The following is an 18778-nucleotide window of genomic DNA, read 5'->3' on the forward strand; positions in this document are numbered from 1 at the left end:
CACGATGCCCTTTTTGAGAACCAAAGGGGTGCAGGTTGCAGTGAAGGTTAAGGACTACTGTATTATATGAAGAGCTGAGACTTAATGTGTACTTTAATAAACGCAACATTTAGGTGTATTAGAGGGAGTTCGTTTTTATAACCTTATGCTCTAATCACATTGCAGAATGGAGGGCAACTTAAACTGCATTTATTCATTATCCCCTCTTTGTGGCAACTGGCAAATCTCATGCGTGCACATTCCCCAAAAACAAAAGTGGAACGCCCATGACAGTATTGAATAAAACATCACTTTTTGTTGTCCAATTAAACATTCCATTGCAAGGTGTTACCCAAATATCATGCAGTATAGCAATGGAAGCAATCGATAACACATTACAGCACAAATGAATACATCTAATGCTCGGCTGTTGATAATGTAATCCTTTGCAATGAGTGTATGATAACCTATTCAATGCAATGTGATAATCTCTATGTCATTGTAGTATTTTCATGATACTCTGGTAATTATTGTGAGATTCGGCTGTCAAGGGGCTGGAGTGTAGCCATGCTGATGTAATTTGACGGTGTTTTTCTGGTGTCCATGCTCTTGCTGATATAACACTTGTTTTTCTCTATGGGTTGAAATAAAAGCTGATAACTTAAATAAACGCATATCTACAAAATACGACTGCTGATCTCTACAGGTGTTTACTTGGATGTATGCTTGTCTGGAGAACTTTTTCTAGTCCTCCTATTTCGATGAACGAGGTGTCATTTGAAGTATATAATATTTAATTATACAAATGGATGGATGATTTGGGTAATTGGCATATAGACCCCAGTGGTACGTATCTGTTCTATAACTTACAATATTATGGCATGTAACGCAAGCTCCGTTTAAAAATCATACGATTTATAGGTATTTAGATTAGCACGGTTGGCTCCGCACCTCCGATGAACACGGTTGGCTACGTACGGTGGGAAAGAAATTCAGCATACATGCCCACGTATTTCACTTTCCAATTTCTCCCAACCGCCAACCCTTCTGGTTACATTTAAACCTGAGTGCTTCGTTCGAATGCGAACTCCCCCAATCACTGGTTGCCTAGTCAGCTGCCAAGCCGGATCCATCCGTCCTCAGCTGTTAGTCGCCGTGAGTGCCCAGTTTGAAATTGGGTTTGCAACAGCAGCTGTCTGACTTCGAATCAGTCAATTGGCATGTTTTCATCCGCTGAATAATGCTGTGTAGAAGCTACCTGTATGTTCGCCTAAGGGATTTCCCTCCCTTCACATTGCTTGTGAAACGTTAACTCCTCGAAAGGAACAGCTGCGTTGGCTTGAAACATTCGAGCTGATCTGCATAAGATCCATCCTGGGTTTAAACAGACTGGACTGTGTAAGGAGCTCACAGATCCTTGGAAAATCTGGACACAATCCCATCAGTGAGCTCTTCTGTCAGGTTAGGCTGCGTTGGCTGAATCATGTAGCCTTCATGCCCATCCACCGCATGTCCAAGCATTTTTTGTTTGGCTGGATATTAGGTGGTAAACGGCCACAGCATGGGCCAGAGAAGACATGGACTGGTGTGGTACGGGATGATACCGAGGACTGGAACTAGCTGTGTCAATATTGGCCTCTGTGCAGGAGGGTCGTGAAGGAAGCTACTGACCAGTTGGAGTCGCTCTCCAACAACAACGCTGGCCAGAGGAGTGATGCTCACAACAATGAGCAGAGCGCTTGGTGGCTAAAACGCAAGTGAGATGGCACAGTTGGCACGGGTAGTGCATCTAGCAGTCATCTCAGCCAACCCATGGCTCCTGGTGTCCTACCAGCGTGCCTTCGAAACTTCACATGGTTTCAAAGTGCACATAGCCTGGCACAAGCCTCGTGGTGACGTCGTTTGTTATTGTTTAGTTTACGTGTGTTTATTAGAGTGTGGCTATGTGAGCATGTTGTTTGTGAGAGCGTGTATATATGTGGAAACGTGGGGAGTAGTGGTGTAGCGGTTCGCGCGCTGTGCTACGAACCGAGGAAACTGAGTTCAATTCCTGCTCATACACAAAACTAGTGACGAATATCTGAACCGGTCCTGGGCCCCTCCTAGGTCGACTCGGCCTCAAATAAGTACCTTGTGCGATGTGTAAACATCGCTACTCGGGAAACAAAGGCGGCCGGGCGTGATACTGGCAACTCAACCCATCATGGGCTGTGCCGGCCTTCATATGTGCTTACTAACAGCACTTGCGTCAAAAGTCTGTTAAGGCTATAGAAATGGGATTGGTCTCAAATGCACATATAAATAACAGTTTGAGGAAGTACTGTACAGGATGTAAATGTTCACAAGTGTGGTGACTGCACACGAGATATTCCATTGTAGGGTCTCTATGCTACCACACACACCATGCATGCCATGGTCTCAAGGACACGAGGCATCGATCGTCGTGTTCAGTGGCGGCTCGTGACATTGCCACGAGGTGGGGCTGTTGTGAGTCACCTCTGAAAAGATGGCGTTCTAATTAAGAAAAACCTCATCATGGTATTGGCCTTCCCGTGAAAGTGATATAACCGTGATAATTAGTTTTTTTACCCTTTTATCTGGCAACAAAACTGACACTTATTTTTTACAAGGAGTCATGTTTGCATAAACCACAATACCTGCAGTCGGAATGCAAACAAAAAACACAACTCTGATAATGTATGCACTGTCCTTGAAGTTGATTGGTCCACACCTGAGACAGCTTTCCTTAGAGCATAGTCTCACATGCTGTTGGACCAATGCAAACATGACGCCTTGTAAAAAAAGGTATCAGTTTTGTTGCCAGATAAAAGGGTAAAAAAAAACAATTATCAAGATTTACGATGTTAAGTGAGGCAACAAGATTGTTCCAAAACGTTGCTCCTGTTATGGCAAAGGCGTTGTCACCTATTCCAATTCTTGTTCTTGGGATAGCTAAAAGGCAATTCGATTTCTTGGATTTGACAATGGGGTTAATGAATTAGCTTAGCATAGGGCAGATTTGCCAAACACATTCCTGCGGAGGGAGCTGGTAAGAACGTTGGGTTGCTCGGTCAATGGCCAGGGTCAACGGCGGCGTGGTGTATTCCGCAAATATGCCCGACTGTGAGGGCGGGCACAAGCCGGCGTGAGTAGGTTTAATGTTGAGTTTTATAAGGGCACCACGGGGTGACCAGCCCCTCCCCACCCAGCCCCACCCCTCCCACCCCCCACCCAGCCCCACCCTCCCCACCCAGCCCCCCCCACCCTCCCCACCCTCCCCTCTCCACCCAGCCCCACCCCTCCCATTTTTGGATGTACGACGGGCGGACGGACACAATAATCCCCTGTGGGCTGGTGTAACCAGGAGGTTCCTACCAGTGTAAGTATTTTATTTGCACTGCGGTACATCGCACACACAGGTAATACGGTTTAACGTCAGCTGACTTCATGTTCATCTTACACACTGTTTATAAACATGTAAATACCAGAGGTGGGACAAAGTCATTGTTATGCAAGTCCAAGTCGAGTCGCAAGTCATCAAATTCATGACTCGAGTCTGACTCGAGTCCAAGTCACATGACTCGAGTCCACATCTCATAGGTGGGACAAAGTCATTGTTATGCAAGTCCAAGTCGAGTCGCAAGTCATCAAATTCATGACTCGAGTCTGACTCTAGTCCAAGTCACATGACTCGAGTCCACACCTCTGGTAAATACTGTTCAATGTATGCCATCTACAGTACAGTATACCGCATAACGGCTGAGCGCCATGTGGCCTTTAGCAGCATTCACCGTTCAATGTTGAACGATCAAAACCGTTGATTTGCGAACGCTGCAACAATAAGAGCCCTGGATCTCGTCCAAAGGTTTTTGTTCCTTTTTTTTGTTAGTTTCAGGAAGTACAGTAAGCCCCAAGTGTGGGTCGACTGCAGCCAGACATTGCATTGTAGGCGCTCTGTGCTAACACACAAACACCCCGCACATCATTCTGTGCCACGTCAGTTGATAGAAGAGGGTTTTTACTGGTAGGAACGAAGTGGACCAGCCTACAACAGATTATATCGTCCGTCCGTCCATTTGTCCGTCCGTCCGTCCGTGTAGCAACATCGCCCCCTACTGCAAACACTTGGCATGACCCTACAAAAACCTTTAGACTCTGTGAGGCTTTCCTGGCTAAACAAGTGTAACATTCCCTTATAATTCCCTCAGATAGCTTTTAATTAAAACATTGAAATTAATGAGGCTTTCCTGGCTAAACACGTGTAACATTCCCTTATAATTCGCTGAGATAGCTTTTAATTAAACCTTAGAAATTAAATAAAAAACTCACAGCGCCCTAAAGCCTACAGCTAGGCCTAAAGCCTAGAACTAGGCCTCAAAGTCTCCCTTCGTATCGTACCCCCGCGTGTGTGCAAGGGAGTTAATGTTTAACAATATTACATTCCCTGATGCTTTTAAATAGAAACATTTAAATTTAAAGATTTTACATAAATAATAAAAACATTTAAATTAAAAATTAACTCACGGCGGCCTAAAGCCTACAGCTAGGCCTCAAGCCATGAACAACGCCTCAAACTCTCGCTTCGTATCGTTCCCCCGCGTGGGTGCAAGGGAGTTAATGTTTAACAATGTTACATTCCCGGATGCTTTTAAATATAAACATTTAAATTTAAAGCTTTTACATAAATAATTAAAACAGGTAAATTAAAAATTTACTCACGGCGCCCTAAAGCTTACAGCTAGGCCTAAAGCCTAGACCTAGGCCTCAAACTCTCCCTTCGTATCGTACCCCCGCGTGTGTGAAAGGGAGTTAATGTTTAACAATGTTACATTCCCTGATGTTTTTTAATAGAAACATTTACATTTAAAGCTTTTACATTAAAAACAACTCCCTACCCCTCCTCGTCGGCGGCTTTCCAGCCTAGAGCCAGGCCTGGGAATCTCTCCCCCGCTAGGGGTGTATTGGGCGGGGGTACAGCGGCAGGGGGCGGGGCTACGCGGGGCTGGGCGGGGCAACGGCAGCAGGGGGCGTGGGCACGAGGTGGAGGGCAGGGCTACGCGGGGTTGGGGCGGGGTTACGGCGGTAAGGGGCGGGGCAACGAGCTGGGGCCGGGGACACCGAGATGGGGCGGGGCCACGGGTGGCCGGGGCGGGGTTACGCGGGTGGAGGGCGGGGCCACGGGGCATCCACTTATTGGCGGCCATTTTTTGCCATTTCATTTTATTATAGCCACTAGCAGTCACCGCCCGCTTTGCGGGCGGTGTGTATATACCTGGTTGGTGGGGAGTTGAAAGTGGCTGGACACAATATACATGTTTTGGTGATTGTTTTATGTTTCTTTTTGTGAGGTTATATGTATTTTAATGAGACGCTCAATCGACAATATTCAATAATGCAACTTATTCAAATATAGAATTCAAACATCTGGCGACACACGATATTCTTCGTGTACACTCCGTCTTCCTCCTCGTCGTCAGGTCCCTCAATAAGCGCCTTGATGTTGGATCTTGCCGTGACTCGCGATAGTGCCACGTACAGTTGGCCGTGCGAGAAGCATGGCGTTGGTAGATATAATGCCAGGTTGTGAACAGTTTGCCCTTGCGCCTTATTGATGGTCATCGCGAAGGCTGGGACAATGGGGAACTGCTTGCGCTGAAGTCGAAATGGGAAGTCCTTCGTGTCGTCGTCGCTGATGAAGAGGATCTGAGGGATCAACACCTCCTTACCGTTATGGGTTCCTGTCATGATAGTCGCGCGAATGACGTGTGGCTTCATTTCCACGATGCGAAGCCGTGTTCCGTTGCACAGGCCAGCGTCCGGGTTCAAGTTGCGCATCATCATCACTGGGATGCCTTTGTTGAGGATCAACTTGTGTGGCGGAACCCCATTGATGTTCACCGAGTTGAGGACATCTGTCTCAAAGAATGCTGACCCTGCTCTCTCGTCGTCCTCAACCGAATCTGTAGACAGGTACACTTGTGGAGCTTCTCTGAGGCGATCCGCGACAGCCTCATTCATTCGCTGCACAGCGGCGTTGGTCGGCGTCAGAATAGTGCGGTGAGCGAAGTAGTCGTTCGTTGCCACCGTAGGGTAATTCAATTCATCTGCACTGTACATGGCATCGACAATCCTCTTCATCCCGAGTGGAATGGGCAGATGATTGCCGTCCTCATCTCCGTCGATGTCTGGGTCATATTCAGGATTGTCGATCACCATGGCAGGCGGAATCTTCATGCAATCCGGACCGAGGTCTGGATCAACTTCATGCCTACCCTCTCCGACTTCCAAAAGAAATTCAGAAAAGGCAGCCAGTTCTGCGGCTGATTCTTGGTTCTCTGCGCACTGGACTCTCATGTTCACAGTCAGATGAACTTGCTTGAAGTGGGATCACAGGTCGGACGACTTGAAACACGCATCCACAGTATCAGCTGGTGTTCTTTTCTTCACAACTGGCAGAATCTGTCGAAAGTCACCGGACAGGACAACCACTTTGCCTCCAAACGGTTCATGCAGATTGTCCAAAATATCGTGAAGCGTGTGATCCACCGCTTCAAACGCAAACCGGTGCGTCATTGGGGCTTTATCCCAAACGATAAGACTTGCCTCCTTGATAAATGCTTTGAGCTTGGACTATTTGCGAATGAAGCATGTGTATATGTTCGTCGGTTTCAAGGGGATCTTGAACGTGGAATGCGCGGTACGGCCGCCTGGAAGCAGCAGCGAGGCAATGCCGCTGGAAGCAACAGCAATCGCAATCTTGCCTTGAAGACGTATCTTCGCCGGCACATGTTTGAGCAGCGTGGACTTCCCCGTGCCGCCCGGACCATCGATGAAGAACAGCTTTTGATCGGGTTGACTGTCTTTGACTGAGCCAACAATTTCGTCGTAGATTTCTCTCTGGTTCGTGTTGAGTCTGTCAGCACGTTCTACGATGTCTTGTAGCTCGTTTCTATCATATCCTTCCAATTCGCGGCGGATGTGGTTGTTCTCAAGCAGCGAGTCCAAGACCAAGTGTGGGTACTCGGAAAGCTGCGGGAGGTTGTCAAAGTCCGACAGAGCCATCCCACCTGCCGTGAGGAACTCGTGGAGGCTGTGAAGGGTCTTGGACTTTACCATTTCTTTTATTTTCTTTGATGCTGCTAATCCTGCATTAATGCACGGGTATAAGTAGTACTAATCACATACCTGCATTTCCCATATACCCTCCCTTTGATGCTGCGAATCCTGCATAATGCACGGGCATAAGTAGTACTAATCACATACCTGCATTTCCCATAAATATGCTAAATTCCTCTTGATATGCAAATTATTTTGTCAAGGCGCCCCCCCCCCTTCCAACCCAGCTTATATATATGCTCCAAGCACGTGTGCTGTTTCATTCAGACGCTGTCGCCTCGACAGACCTGGTTTTCACGTGAGGACGGCTGCTTGCGTTGTGGCCAAAACGTCGTGAGAATTATTTTATTATGTTTTATTTTTATTATTTTATTACTTCCCTTCTACGTGACTTTACCGAAAGAACCAAGAAGATTTACCATTTCTTCTTTGTTGGTCAGCTGGCGGTACTGGTACTCATAATCGCGAGCCAATTCGTCGTAGAATTTATCCCAGAGAGCATTTGTATCTGCTGGCATGAAATACAGCAGAATCGTAGCGAAGAGTTGACGAAGCTGATACGGCATCTGAAAGAGCGAGGCTTCTTCCAGACACGCAACCCATTCGCGATCGCTCTCAAGGTAGCCTGTTAGCATGGCTGCTTCCAGCGGTTTGTTTTGTTTAATTTTATTCGTAACGCACCATCCATATGCGCTCCAACATCCACCATGCCCTTGCATCGCAAAGACACAGCTCCGGTGTGCGTCAGGGTGTGCGCCATCCACAGTGACATTGGTCAGCAATTGCACCGTTCCGATCGCACACAGGTTGGCCCCTGCATCCTCTGTCTGTATGTACACACACAGACAGATGCGCTATGGGGCCACCTATTTTTTTCTTATATTAAAATGTATTTTGTTGGTGTTTTTACGTTTACGTTTACGTATTCCCATTGTGGGTGTTTTACGCATGCATCAGATTTTTGGGTTCCTCACATATGGTATCAGAGGTGTGAGTCACTCCATTTCTCAATCGAACAATAACGGGGATCGTTTCAGTTATGACAGCTTGCAGATAGAAACATTGTATGATCGTATACTAATAATGACAGAATTTGTACCCCAGTTGAGGGCATCCCCCACCCGGCGCTTCTTACCGGTACTGTGAGACTTACAAATCCAGACCTGTCCTCCTCCTGAACCGTTCACAATACCCTGTGGTAGTACCATAATCATCTCAATAAAGCGATCACTTTGCAATGGCCATTTTGATCCCGGGAGTTACCCTGGTGGTGTCACACTGTACTCATTGTTTTAGCATGTCGCAAATTCCGATATGGCTTGTGCAACGGCCAGAGAGTGACAGCAGCGGGGGCTGGGCTGCAACCTTTTTAGACAGTTTATTACATTTCAAAGTGCATGGGATTGGCACTCCAAAACATCATAAATGTACAGTAACGCCAACTGCATCCGTGGCAAACATGATACGTGGACACATGCTGCATATTATACAACACATGCCCTTATACCAGCAGCAGCATGCACAACATGTCAATTACACAACCGAAGTAGACAGCAAGCTGTCCATGGAGACGTGATCAACGTCAATACATAATAATGGTAATAAGCCGGATAAACCAAAAAGTACCCATTGTACCCATCAAACAGTCAGCTGTGTTGCCCCATGGGGGTATTGACCCATGGGCGAAACTGTAGGGGGCGCTACGCAACTGGCCGTGGTCCCGGCAGGTGAAGCTGCCAGCTCAGTCCGCTAAGACTCACTGTATAGCGACCCCTGGCTACTCGTAAGGTAAAGTTGTTTGGGGACTCCACTAATCGCAGAACGCAGCACCCATTTTTTACATAAATATACGTAATATTAGCATAACTACCATTCGCACACTTGCATACACACCACACACAGCGCAGGGTCTGCGCCCACAGTGCACTGCACCACGGCGGCGCAGACCTTGCCAGACCTATGCTTTCGCTCTCTTCCGGCTGTTTTATTTTTATCGAATCAGAGTGAGCTGTCTGGGCGGGCCCGTAAATAAATAAATAAACGTCGACACGCACGCAGAAGACCAAACAAGCGTAGTTGTTTAAGAATTAAGATTCAATTGTTCGTTCCTACCAGCCCACCCCGCAGGGTCCTGTTTTTCCTTCTTGAATGTTCACAGTTCTCCAGTAAACATGTTGGCAATGGGCAGTTTTGTACTGTGGGGTCTGACGCTCGCGGTTGTGCCGTGGGGCTATGGATTTCCAGCAGAATTCGTACCAGGAACCACCCCGGGCCTGCGAAGCAAGGTGACTGGCAGATGCAGAGACTACGTGAAGAGCCATCCTGACCTTGGGTGAGTGGGTGGGTGGGTGTCGTTAACAACGCAGATGGTGGTGATGGTGATTACGGTGATAATGCTGAAGATGATGGTTATTGATGATAGCAATTTTTACAAGGCGTATTGTTTGGGATATCTTTGCCTTTGTTTATGATATCGCGTAATTGAGAGGCAATTTCCATTTATAACTTCTCTATTTTCAGATATAGTCGACTTATCAGTACTATAATATATTCTGAGATGTTTCCGTTTATGATATAAACAATAGTTAAGAACATTCAGCTGGTTTACATATGATGTCCATTTTTTATTTCCATGCTATTTTTAACCTGTGTAGAACTATAATTTAAAATGTAAAATATCAAAGAGTGCAAAAGAAAAAAATGCACCACTAAATGTGGTAACTGTGCAGCATTAGGTTGTCCTAAAAGGTGACTCGAAGGCTAATGTTGTGACTTTCATAACATTCTGAAGACAGGCCATAGTTAAAAATTTTGCAATGTTGTAAATCTCAGCACTGTCCAATATAAACTGTTTTAACAAAGCTATCTTTTTCCTTTAGGAATAAAGATTGTGAGAAGATTTGGGAAGCATTTTACAATGCATTAATGAACAAGGAAAATTGTAACATCTCTTCAGATAGTTACACGAATTTCATTAATTTGGCACGTCATTCTGTGCCACAAGACAAGGTGATGTATTTAGACATTCTGAGTTACGTATTTACACGCCACAGCATGTTTTCGTATCCAGTATCTATGTGAAACGTGTTAATTCTATGACAATGTGTTTTCAGGCACTCTTTTGGAGTAAAAGAAAAGCGTGTAAGCACAGAGACCGGATCAGGTTTGAAGAAACGCTGATGGGTTATATATTAGATGACATGCACTGGTGCCCAACTAAAGATGGTAAAGGTATGAACGATGTGAAGATGCACACTGCCTTGGAATCGTGGTTTACAACCTTTTGCTAGTCGTGTACCCCCGAACGGATAGCCAATCGTCAGCATAGCTCTACCAGAACATTAGGTTTCTTTTTTTAACATGCCAGAATTGGTCGTATTGGCGGTACACCGGTGCAGCATAACACATCGGTCCTCGTAAAACAGTCTCACGAATGTCGCTGTTGTCCTTGAGTGAGCTGCAGCCTCACCATCAGAAGTCGCCTTAGATTGAGCAGCTGCTTTGCCATTCGAACGTGTGACAGACACCGTGAGTCAAAATGTTTTGATGCCACCATCTGCTAAGAAATTATTTCGGAAATTAATCGAGGAACCGTCTGACCAAGCCTTGGGCACGAGGAGTCAAATTTGCCTTTGGAACACAGAGCCAGCCAATCGTCATCAGGCTGGGTGCTGCTATACGGCAACAGACTGTGAATCTTCGTGTTTAGCTGCTATTAACATCCGTCTTTCGACTGCTTCGACATCACGAGAACTGATTTTGACGCACCACCCCACAACATTTTGTCACCGGGGTTGCGAATCGCGGGAAAATATATAAAATAAATAATGATGGCCAAAAATCTGATTTTTTTTTATTGCGAACTGGTGTACCACCAATACATTCATTTATTTGTTTACTTAGAAAGTTTTTCACGCTGCAAATAATACCATTGAAAATGTACTGCATATTCTATGGTTCTTTCGGTAAAGTCATGTAGATAGAAAACATTATAATAGAAAGAAAGTGATTAAAAATATCACGACGTTTTGATCGCAACACAAGCGGTCGTCATCAGGAACAGAAAATAATCACTTTATTTTTATTTTTTCTATCGACGGGACTTTACCGAAAGAACCATAACATATGAATTCCTGCAGTCACGAAAGTTTTAAGTCAACATTTTAATTACTGCATGTTTACACTAAATTAGCACCTGACATTCAGTTCTGAATTAATAACTTCAGAATAATTAACTAAACATTACAAAAAAAATTATTTTAAATGAATAGCACTTAAAATGTACTTTTGTAAAGTTTAATGTGAGTCAGCATCACTATGAAGCAGATGTGGAAGTCCAAAGTTACTGTTTGTGAAGTATTCATTTTATTCAAACAAATTTAAAGTTATACAAATGTGTACATTGACAAAACAATGCACTAGTACAGAATATTTGTATAACCAATGCATTCAAGTGCAACGGTTTGCCAAATTCCATGGAAGAGACAAGTACAAAATATAGTTTGAGAATTGAGAGTGAGCACACACAAAGGAGCACGACTTAATAATCGCACATGACCACTACCACTTGAATGATATATATCATTGCAACATACTTGAATGGAAATCCAGTGCTGTGTAGACAGATATTTACAATTAAATACTATTTTCATCAATGGTTATCTTTTGTCTTGTCTAACAGTATGTTATTTAATTTCAAATTAAATACAATTTCTCCTCACATCACAAAGTTTATAGGTCTCGACAGCGAGATATAGACTCAGATTTGTGTCACGTAATGCATGGACCACACAAGACACCTCAAGCTAGTTCTAATCTAAGTGATTTAATATCGTAAAAATGTCAATATCTCAGAATAACACTTTAGCACTGCAACAATTACATAATGTTAAGTAAAACCTGCTTGTCTGACGCAAAAACACGTGACGTGATATCGGCAATATATTGGTGTCCAAGTTTGTATGAAGTGGAGGGTGCAAGATTCCAATATGTCCATCAGTGCAGTGGTTTATGAAAGGATGGAAGGTCTGATTTGGTGATACTATTAACTGTATATACTTTATAATATAATGGCGTTTGTGTTTTCACTTTTCAGCTTTGAATTATGTAACTTGCGACGGTTGTGAAGGTGTTGAGAAAAACTTCTGGAGGATTGCTTCAACATGGGTAATACATATTCACATAATTAGCATGCACTTTTTAAAAATTTGACAGGTGCATATTCATCTTGAGGCAATTATATTTGTTTTTTCAAAGTGGTGACAATACTCCACTGTCATTTCATGATTTTATTTCTCAATGCATTTGAATCTGTTGTTTAGACTTACTTTGAAATCCTCTCCCTTGATGGCCTAGATGTACAATGTTTACTGACTTGTATGGCCTGCAATTAGCTATGTCTGAAATGTAACTTGAAATAAAAAAGGGGAACAAATGCAAATTAGAGACATTGTGACTTGAGAAAAATAAGCAATATTGGCAGGACCCATCATAAAGGGATGATGGCTGATGCACAACACCGGTAAAGGAATCGCAGTCAAAGGAGATAACTCTCTTGGCAAGATGATGACCACCGAGATTTAGCGATGAGGCTAGCTTGTGTAGGAGCGAGATGGATTGTTGCATCGCGAGATCACGTGGGCTTGCAAGGACCTTTTGGAGGCTTCCTTCCAGCAATGGATAGGAGGCGTGGCTGATGATGATGATGATTATGGAAAACAATCCCAACGTTATTTTTTTTGCTAATAAAAACTCATCTTGCCTGCTATTGGGCTTTCCGTTACAGTTGCTGCTGAGGAAATAATATTTCATTTGGTATGCGCGTATTCATTTTCAGTTTGCGAAATCCGCCACAGGTGTTGTGGGAGTGTTGCTTAATGGTGGAGCTTACCAGCCAGGAAGGTGAGTTTATACTTCATATAAATGAGCCAAAGAGACATTCCCGCTCCTGACAACAGCACAAATGCTGATATGGCTTGCTGTTGTTTTTTTAAAGAGCAGGTGATTGTGTACAAGTGGCACGTCTCAAATTTGTGTTTAATTACTGAGTTACAGTGTGAAATATTGTATTACGGTGTTGCTAGTGTGACACATGAGTGCATAAAGTGTTTCCATGTTGTTAAAACTGTAACAATACAATAATCAGTTTGTAATAAGGTTCAAATCATTGTTGTTTAATTTCTGATAATCTCATGATAAAAATGGTTAAAATGGTTATGTTTACCGCATATAGAACAATTATTAAACAGCCATGTCCAAATAATCAGGTTAGCCAATGCCTTGATTTATCATCCTTAATAACTAGCACTGCCCGCTCATTTGTGTGTGATACACGGCCAGGGTGGAGGGTGGGTGGGGGGTAGGCGTGACGTCAGTTCGATGCACTAATACCGCTCAACGCTGTGGGATGCGGGTGACATCATCGCCTTCCCGTGTGCCAGCCAGCAAAACTTTTTTTCTCATTATATGGCAGGAAGTTATTGAGTCACATTGTTGTGGCATCACTACAATTAACGTCACTTTCAATTGGCCTATATAACATTTCATGAAAGGATTGTGGATAACCATTACATTTTAACAATTCATTGCTTTTTGCAACTCAGCTTTGAGCGGTATATAATCTGAACTCACCCTGTGAGCTCCGTATCATAATGATTTAACTACACTTCTCATATGGGTTGCCAGCTGGAATGATTTGACATTTAATAATTTATCCGAAGCCATATATGTTGTGGTACACAGTAGTGACTAAAGAACCATCAACATTTCGTTTTACCATAATATCCAAAAAAGGCAATTCATTTTTCAACATGTGCCTAAACAATAGCGAGATACTTAACTAATCCTCAATCATCTAATACTGTAAAATTAAACAACTTGAACAGATGTGTTAAAATTATCTGTAAAGATAAATTAAATAAAACTTAAACGTACTCTGCATGTGCAAGTGCTTTTCACATGAAAAGCTATGATAGCTACTAAATGTAGTTATTCACTTGATAGACAACATTCGTTTCCACTGTTAATGTGTTGTATATGGATAAATTGCAAGAAGCATTACAATGATAATAAGTTAATGTTTAAAGTTTTGTGTTTTTGTTGCAGTATTTTTTATGACAACGAGGTTCCGATTTTTCAATCTCCACGTGTGACTCATATGGACATATGGGTTATCAATAACGAAAGGTATTTACTTAGTTACTTTTAATTACAATTCATATCGACCAATGCCTTGTATGTAAATTATATATTTATTGGGAGCAATCCTAAACAAAGTTAGTCTCAATAAAAGTTGTCTGTCCTACACATTTGTCCTACAAACTACAAATTTGTTCTACAAAATACAAGGACAAACTAATTGTAGTTTGTTTACGACCATTACTACTGCAGGCATCAACTACGAGTCTCTTCAGGGGTTAAAGAGTGGTAGTGTGTGGTGAAAGCTTGAAAGAAGACATTTTCACGAGCAGCTCAATGCTGGATTTCAAGCTGCTGTGAAAAGTTCTTAGATCCTATCAAAAGTTGACCAAAACAAGACAAAATAGTTTCAAAGAAAGCACCTTTCACAGGACACTAACTTTCACATGCACTACAATCATTGTACTGAGTTGCTAAACTCGTGGATGAAAACATTTTAAGAAAATAAAACTTCCCACCAAAATCAGGCTTGCTAGAGTGGGTATGGCGAGTGATCTATTGGTGCACCAACAAACTTAACAGCTGGTACCATGTTGCACAGTCGGAAGCAATATTGACGACGATGACAATTATGATGATGAAAACTGAAAATTTTCCGTGAATAGAAGTCCCCCGGTAGTGGTCTACACGAGTGATAAATTCATACTGTCATCTGCATGAAAGTTGGAGTAAGAGTAAGATTGACGTTGGCAGCAAATACATCGTGTGTTCTTAGATGCTGTGACGATGCAATAGTTCGAACACTGGATTTGCAATACAGAGGTCAACGGTTAAATTCCATCTTCTGGTGTGGCAGTTGAAACAATAGGAGTTTCTTGAACCCCCCCCCCCACCGTCTCTGCCCACCCAGTAGTGTGTGGTGGGATAAAGTGTGGGTACTCCCACCTGTTCCAAGATGTTTGGCCAGTGTGGAAGAATACGCCGAAATACCCTCGAGAGTAGCTCTGTAAAGCTTCCTCTGGTGTTGGTTCTTCCGCCAGTGGCATGACCTAGAAATGTTAACCTGCGCCTTTGTGTGCTTGCTGTAGATATTATCCAATTAAAATTTGACTGAAAGTGGTTCTGTCACTCATAATATAATCCATGCACAGGAATTGATAAGAGAAATTATCTATAAGTTGAAAATGTATCTTACTGTCTTCTTTGTGTGGGTAGCGGGGCTCATAGGATTTTTTTCTGTTTGCACCGGCCCCTATTGTTGTAAATAATTTTTGGTGTTTGTGTGAAAAAAACACAACATTGGTAACCGTGTTTTAACCAGTATCCTAATCTAATGTGTGAACAATAAAGGCCTGGATGTTGTGTTCTGTAGTAATGAAGAGACATGCGACTCTGGAACTCAACGTGATTTGATTGATCATTTAAATCTAAAGGGTATAGGATCCACTTGCTATTCTAACAAGTAAGTGACTCCTCTTTATGCTCTGAATACACGGCCTACGCGGAGGGTGGGGGGGGATGCGTGACGCTGCCGCATGCGGGTGACATCACAGATGTGACGTCACCGCTCACTTGCCGTGCAAAATATATCCATTATTGCGCCCCCCCCGCCCTCCAAAATACAAAAGTATTTTTTTTTTACTTTTTGCATTGTGTACAGTCTGGAAGCTACCCACATGCCAAATTTTAAGTTTGTTGCATGTCGGTAAGTATGCTATACATTTCGAACAGATACACATTCACAAATTTTCTTTTTTATATATATAGATAAATACATCCACCAACCCCTACCTCCAGCACTGTAGAGGCAGGGGTTGATGGATCATACATATATCATGGAATGTCCTTCCTGTGGGTGTGAAGGCATTGTGTGTGATTGCGTAGGTGGTGAACACGATATCGACACGGTCAGAGAAACACATTTGGGCTCTTGACAGATAAATAAACAGCACTCCGTACTCATGGCGACATATGCATTTGTATTTTTCTGGATATCGTTGAAAACTGTTTAAGCTCTGTTTTGCTTTGGAGATCAGTACATTTTGAAAACTGTTATCTACTTTGGTGTTCAATTTGTCACCAATTACAAAAAAACTACTCTGCCTCACTAGAAATGTCCCCGAATGTGACAGATGATCGAAAAACAAGATTTTGGATTCATTTTAAAGTATCATGGCATAGGAAATGACATCACCTTGTTTACGTAGGAAAACCACCATGCACATGGAGCAATGAGATCAATTCATGTACAGGAGTGAGATGGATTGGGGCATTGCAACAGCATGAAGGGTGATGGAAAAAGTGAGACCATGCTTAATGAAGACATTGGAGTCTCACGTCCATCTATTAGAGCAGAACCTGAAGCGTGTTTTCCTTCATAATGCATGAATGCCACTTACTGTTTACATAGTTAAAGAAAAGCATGAATATTAGATTACACTTATAAATATTCCAGTCGATACGTTTGATATTGGTTGTTAATTTTGTGCAATGAATAATGAAAAATGCTTTTTTTCTCTCCATTCCAGGACATCGCCTAACACAGAGTGCGTGTACTTCCCTAATGCACACGACTGTGAAATTACCTGCTCTGTATCAGGCTCGCTTATCTTTTCAACAACCTTATGACAGTTACCTAAATGAGTGTGGTGCTATTCATCTGTTATTCATAGAACACTTTGTGTAGGAGACATTTGTTAATTTTGTCTTGCATTCTGTATTTGTGTGGCTTTCTTTATTATATAATTATGTTACATTTATTTTTTGTTTGTTTATTTTTGCTTTTCAAACAGTGTCACGTCATGTCCAATACATAATTGTTTCCCTCTTAAAGTTTCCACCCGAAACATTTACTATAATACCCCAGTTTATGTCAGGGAAGGCCTGGTGGTACATCACACCTGCTGACTGTGCTGCTGAGAGAGGCCAGGTGTGATATGAAAACATCACCACTAGGGAGACAAAGGCCTCAGCAGCCCCGTGTTGAAGCTAAATATAACTACATACTCTCTCGTGTAAAACTTAAACAAGGGAATGGTTCCTGCCATAACATGGAATTTATGAAAACTATAGAGATAAACGTCAATAAATGTTGATCTTAATTAACCAAAGTGTGGTAAACATGCCAATGTATTTCTTACGAACAATTTTGGGGCTCCATGTCCGACTCGACCGTCGGGTTAATTCCTCGGTGGTGCGCCCACACACTGACGTGGATTTACCCAATGCGCAATGCCAGATATTACAGACACGACGCGAAATGCACGACAAATGATGCCAATATGCGGTGCGAGACGCGCGACAACCAGAACAAAGGCTCGGCACGAACGCGTGGCAGATACCACCAACACTCAGAGACCGCCACAAATGCAGGTCGTTGTCGCCCGTTCCTGCGTGGGCCCTCGCTCGCTCCTTCCTCTCACTCGTGCCACTGCGCACATCACCCCGGGGTCACACTACGCGCGTCAATGCGTGAACTCAGGGCGTTCTGTCGTGCCGCCCCCGACTATTCTCGCACACACTCGATCCACGACTTAGGGGCCGTCCATAAATAACGTCACGCACTTAGGGGGGTGGGGGGGTCAGACCTTTGTGACGATGTGTGACGAGGGGGGAGGGGTTTGAGAAATGTGACGTCACATCGAAATGCGCAACTTTAAATAAATGTAGAATTGTAACAACACTAATTGTTATAACAACACTCCTACAACATCAGAGTGCAGCGCCACATTAAATACGCACTACAATGACAATAGTTTAAAGTGATTTTAAGCATATTTTATTTTCAAAATGGAAATATGGTTTGGGGGGGGGGGCAGAGCTTTATGACGTCATATTTGAGGGGGGGTCTGACTTTTTGTGACGCTGTGTGACGAGGGGGGGGGGGGTCAAAAATCGTCCAAAATCGCGTGACGTCAATTATGGACGGCCCCTTACACCGAAACCGGTGACACCGCGCCGTCTTGATGATACCTTTATTTTAGGCGCAAACAAACCCTTGAAAGTAAGCAATCTAGTCGGTACGACCCGAGGGTGTATTGCGAGAAAAGCCTTCTCTGACGCTGCCTACCCACCATATCGCCCAAAGCGTCCTTCCCTCGTGCTGCGTCGCTGCAATCACCGGTGTCGCACGGACGCTGTGAGCGGCGAAGAGAGGGGGTAGTGTGCTGCTATAGACCGCCTAATGGTAAGGATGTTGAAGCTGGGACTGCACTGAGGGAGCCTCTTGGGGGCCTCCCTAATGGTGAAATAGTTTGTGGGTGATCTGAATTGGAATTGGCTAAACCCACCTGCCGAATTTAACCTATTTAAATTAATAAATGTCCCCACAAGACCCAACCTAAAAACTCAGGATAGTCATCTCTGCCTGACGTCCTGTTGACTAATGCCCCTCACAATTCCCCACTTACTGGTGTTCTGGGTAATAACCTTAGTGATCACTCCTTCATATTTGGGGTGAGATCATCAGCCAGAGCCAAAGCCCCCCCCCCCCTAAGATCGGTTGATAAGCACTCCATGAGACACTTCAGCATAAAGGCATTTACTA

General features: G+C 43.5%; 1 protein-coding gene and 1 pseudogene across 1 annotated transcript; one reads left to right on the forward strand and one right to left on the reverse strand.

The window, feature by feature from the left end:
- Window positions 1–5382: 5382 nt before the first annotated feature.
- LOC144931382 (ATP-dependent DNA helicase Pif1-like) lies at window positions 5383–7730 on the reverse strand (annotated as a pseudogene).
- Window positions 7731–9101: 1371 nt separating this feature from the next.
- LOC144931282 (ADP-ribosyl cyclase/cyclic ADP-ribose hydrolase 2-like) lies at window positions 9102–17790 on the forward strand. The gene is made up of 8 exons (XM_078855089.1): window positions 9102–9427; window positions 9975–10104; window positions 10209–10326; window positions 12191–12261; window positions 12932–12996; window positions 14200–14280; window positions 15605–15694; window positions 16761–17790. The coding sequence occupies exons 1-8, from the start codon at window positions 9267–9269 to the stop codon at window positions 16858–16860; spliced, it is 816 nt and encodes a 271-aa protein (XP_078711215.1). The 5' UTR covers window positions 9102–9266; the 3' UTR covers window positions 16861–17790.
- Window positions 17791–18778: the final 988 nt, after the last annotated feature.

This window comes from Lampetra fluviatilis, chromosome 4, assembly GCF_964198595.1.
Source record: "Lampetra fluviatilis chromosome 4, kcLamFluv1.1, whole genome shotgun sequence".
NCBI lineage: Eukaryota > Metazoa > Chordata > Hyperoartia > Petromyzontiformes > Petromyzontidae > Lampetra > Lampetra fluviatilis.

Coding starts and splice junctions, on each gene's coding strand:
- LOC144931282 (XM_078855089.1), top strand. CDS start 9,267: ATGTTGGCAATGGGCAGTTTTGTACTGTGGGGTCTGACGCTCGCGGTT. Junction 10,327..12,190: donor CCCAACTAAAGATGGTAAAG/GTATGAACGATG, acceptor TTCACTTTTCAG/CTTTGAATTATGTAACTTGC. Junction 12,262..12,931: donor GGAGGATTGCTTCAACATGG/GTAATACATATT, acceptor ATTCATTTTCAG/TTTGCGAAATCCGCCACAGG.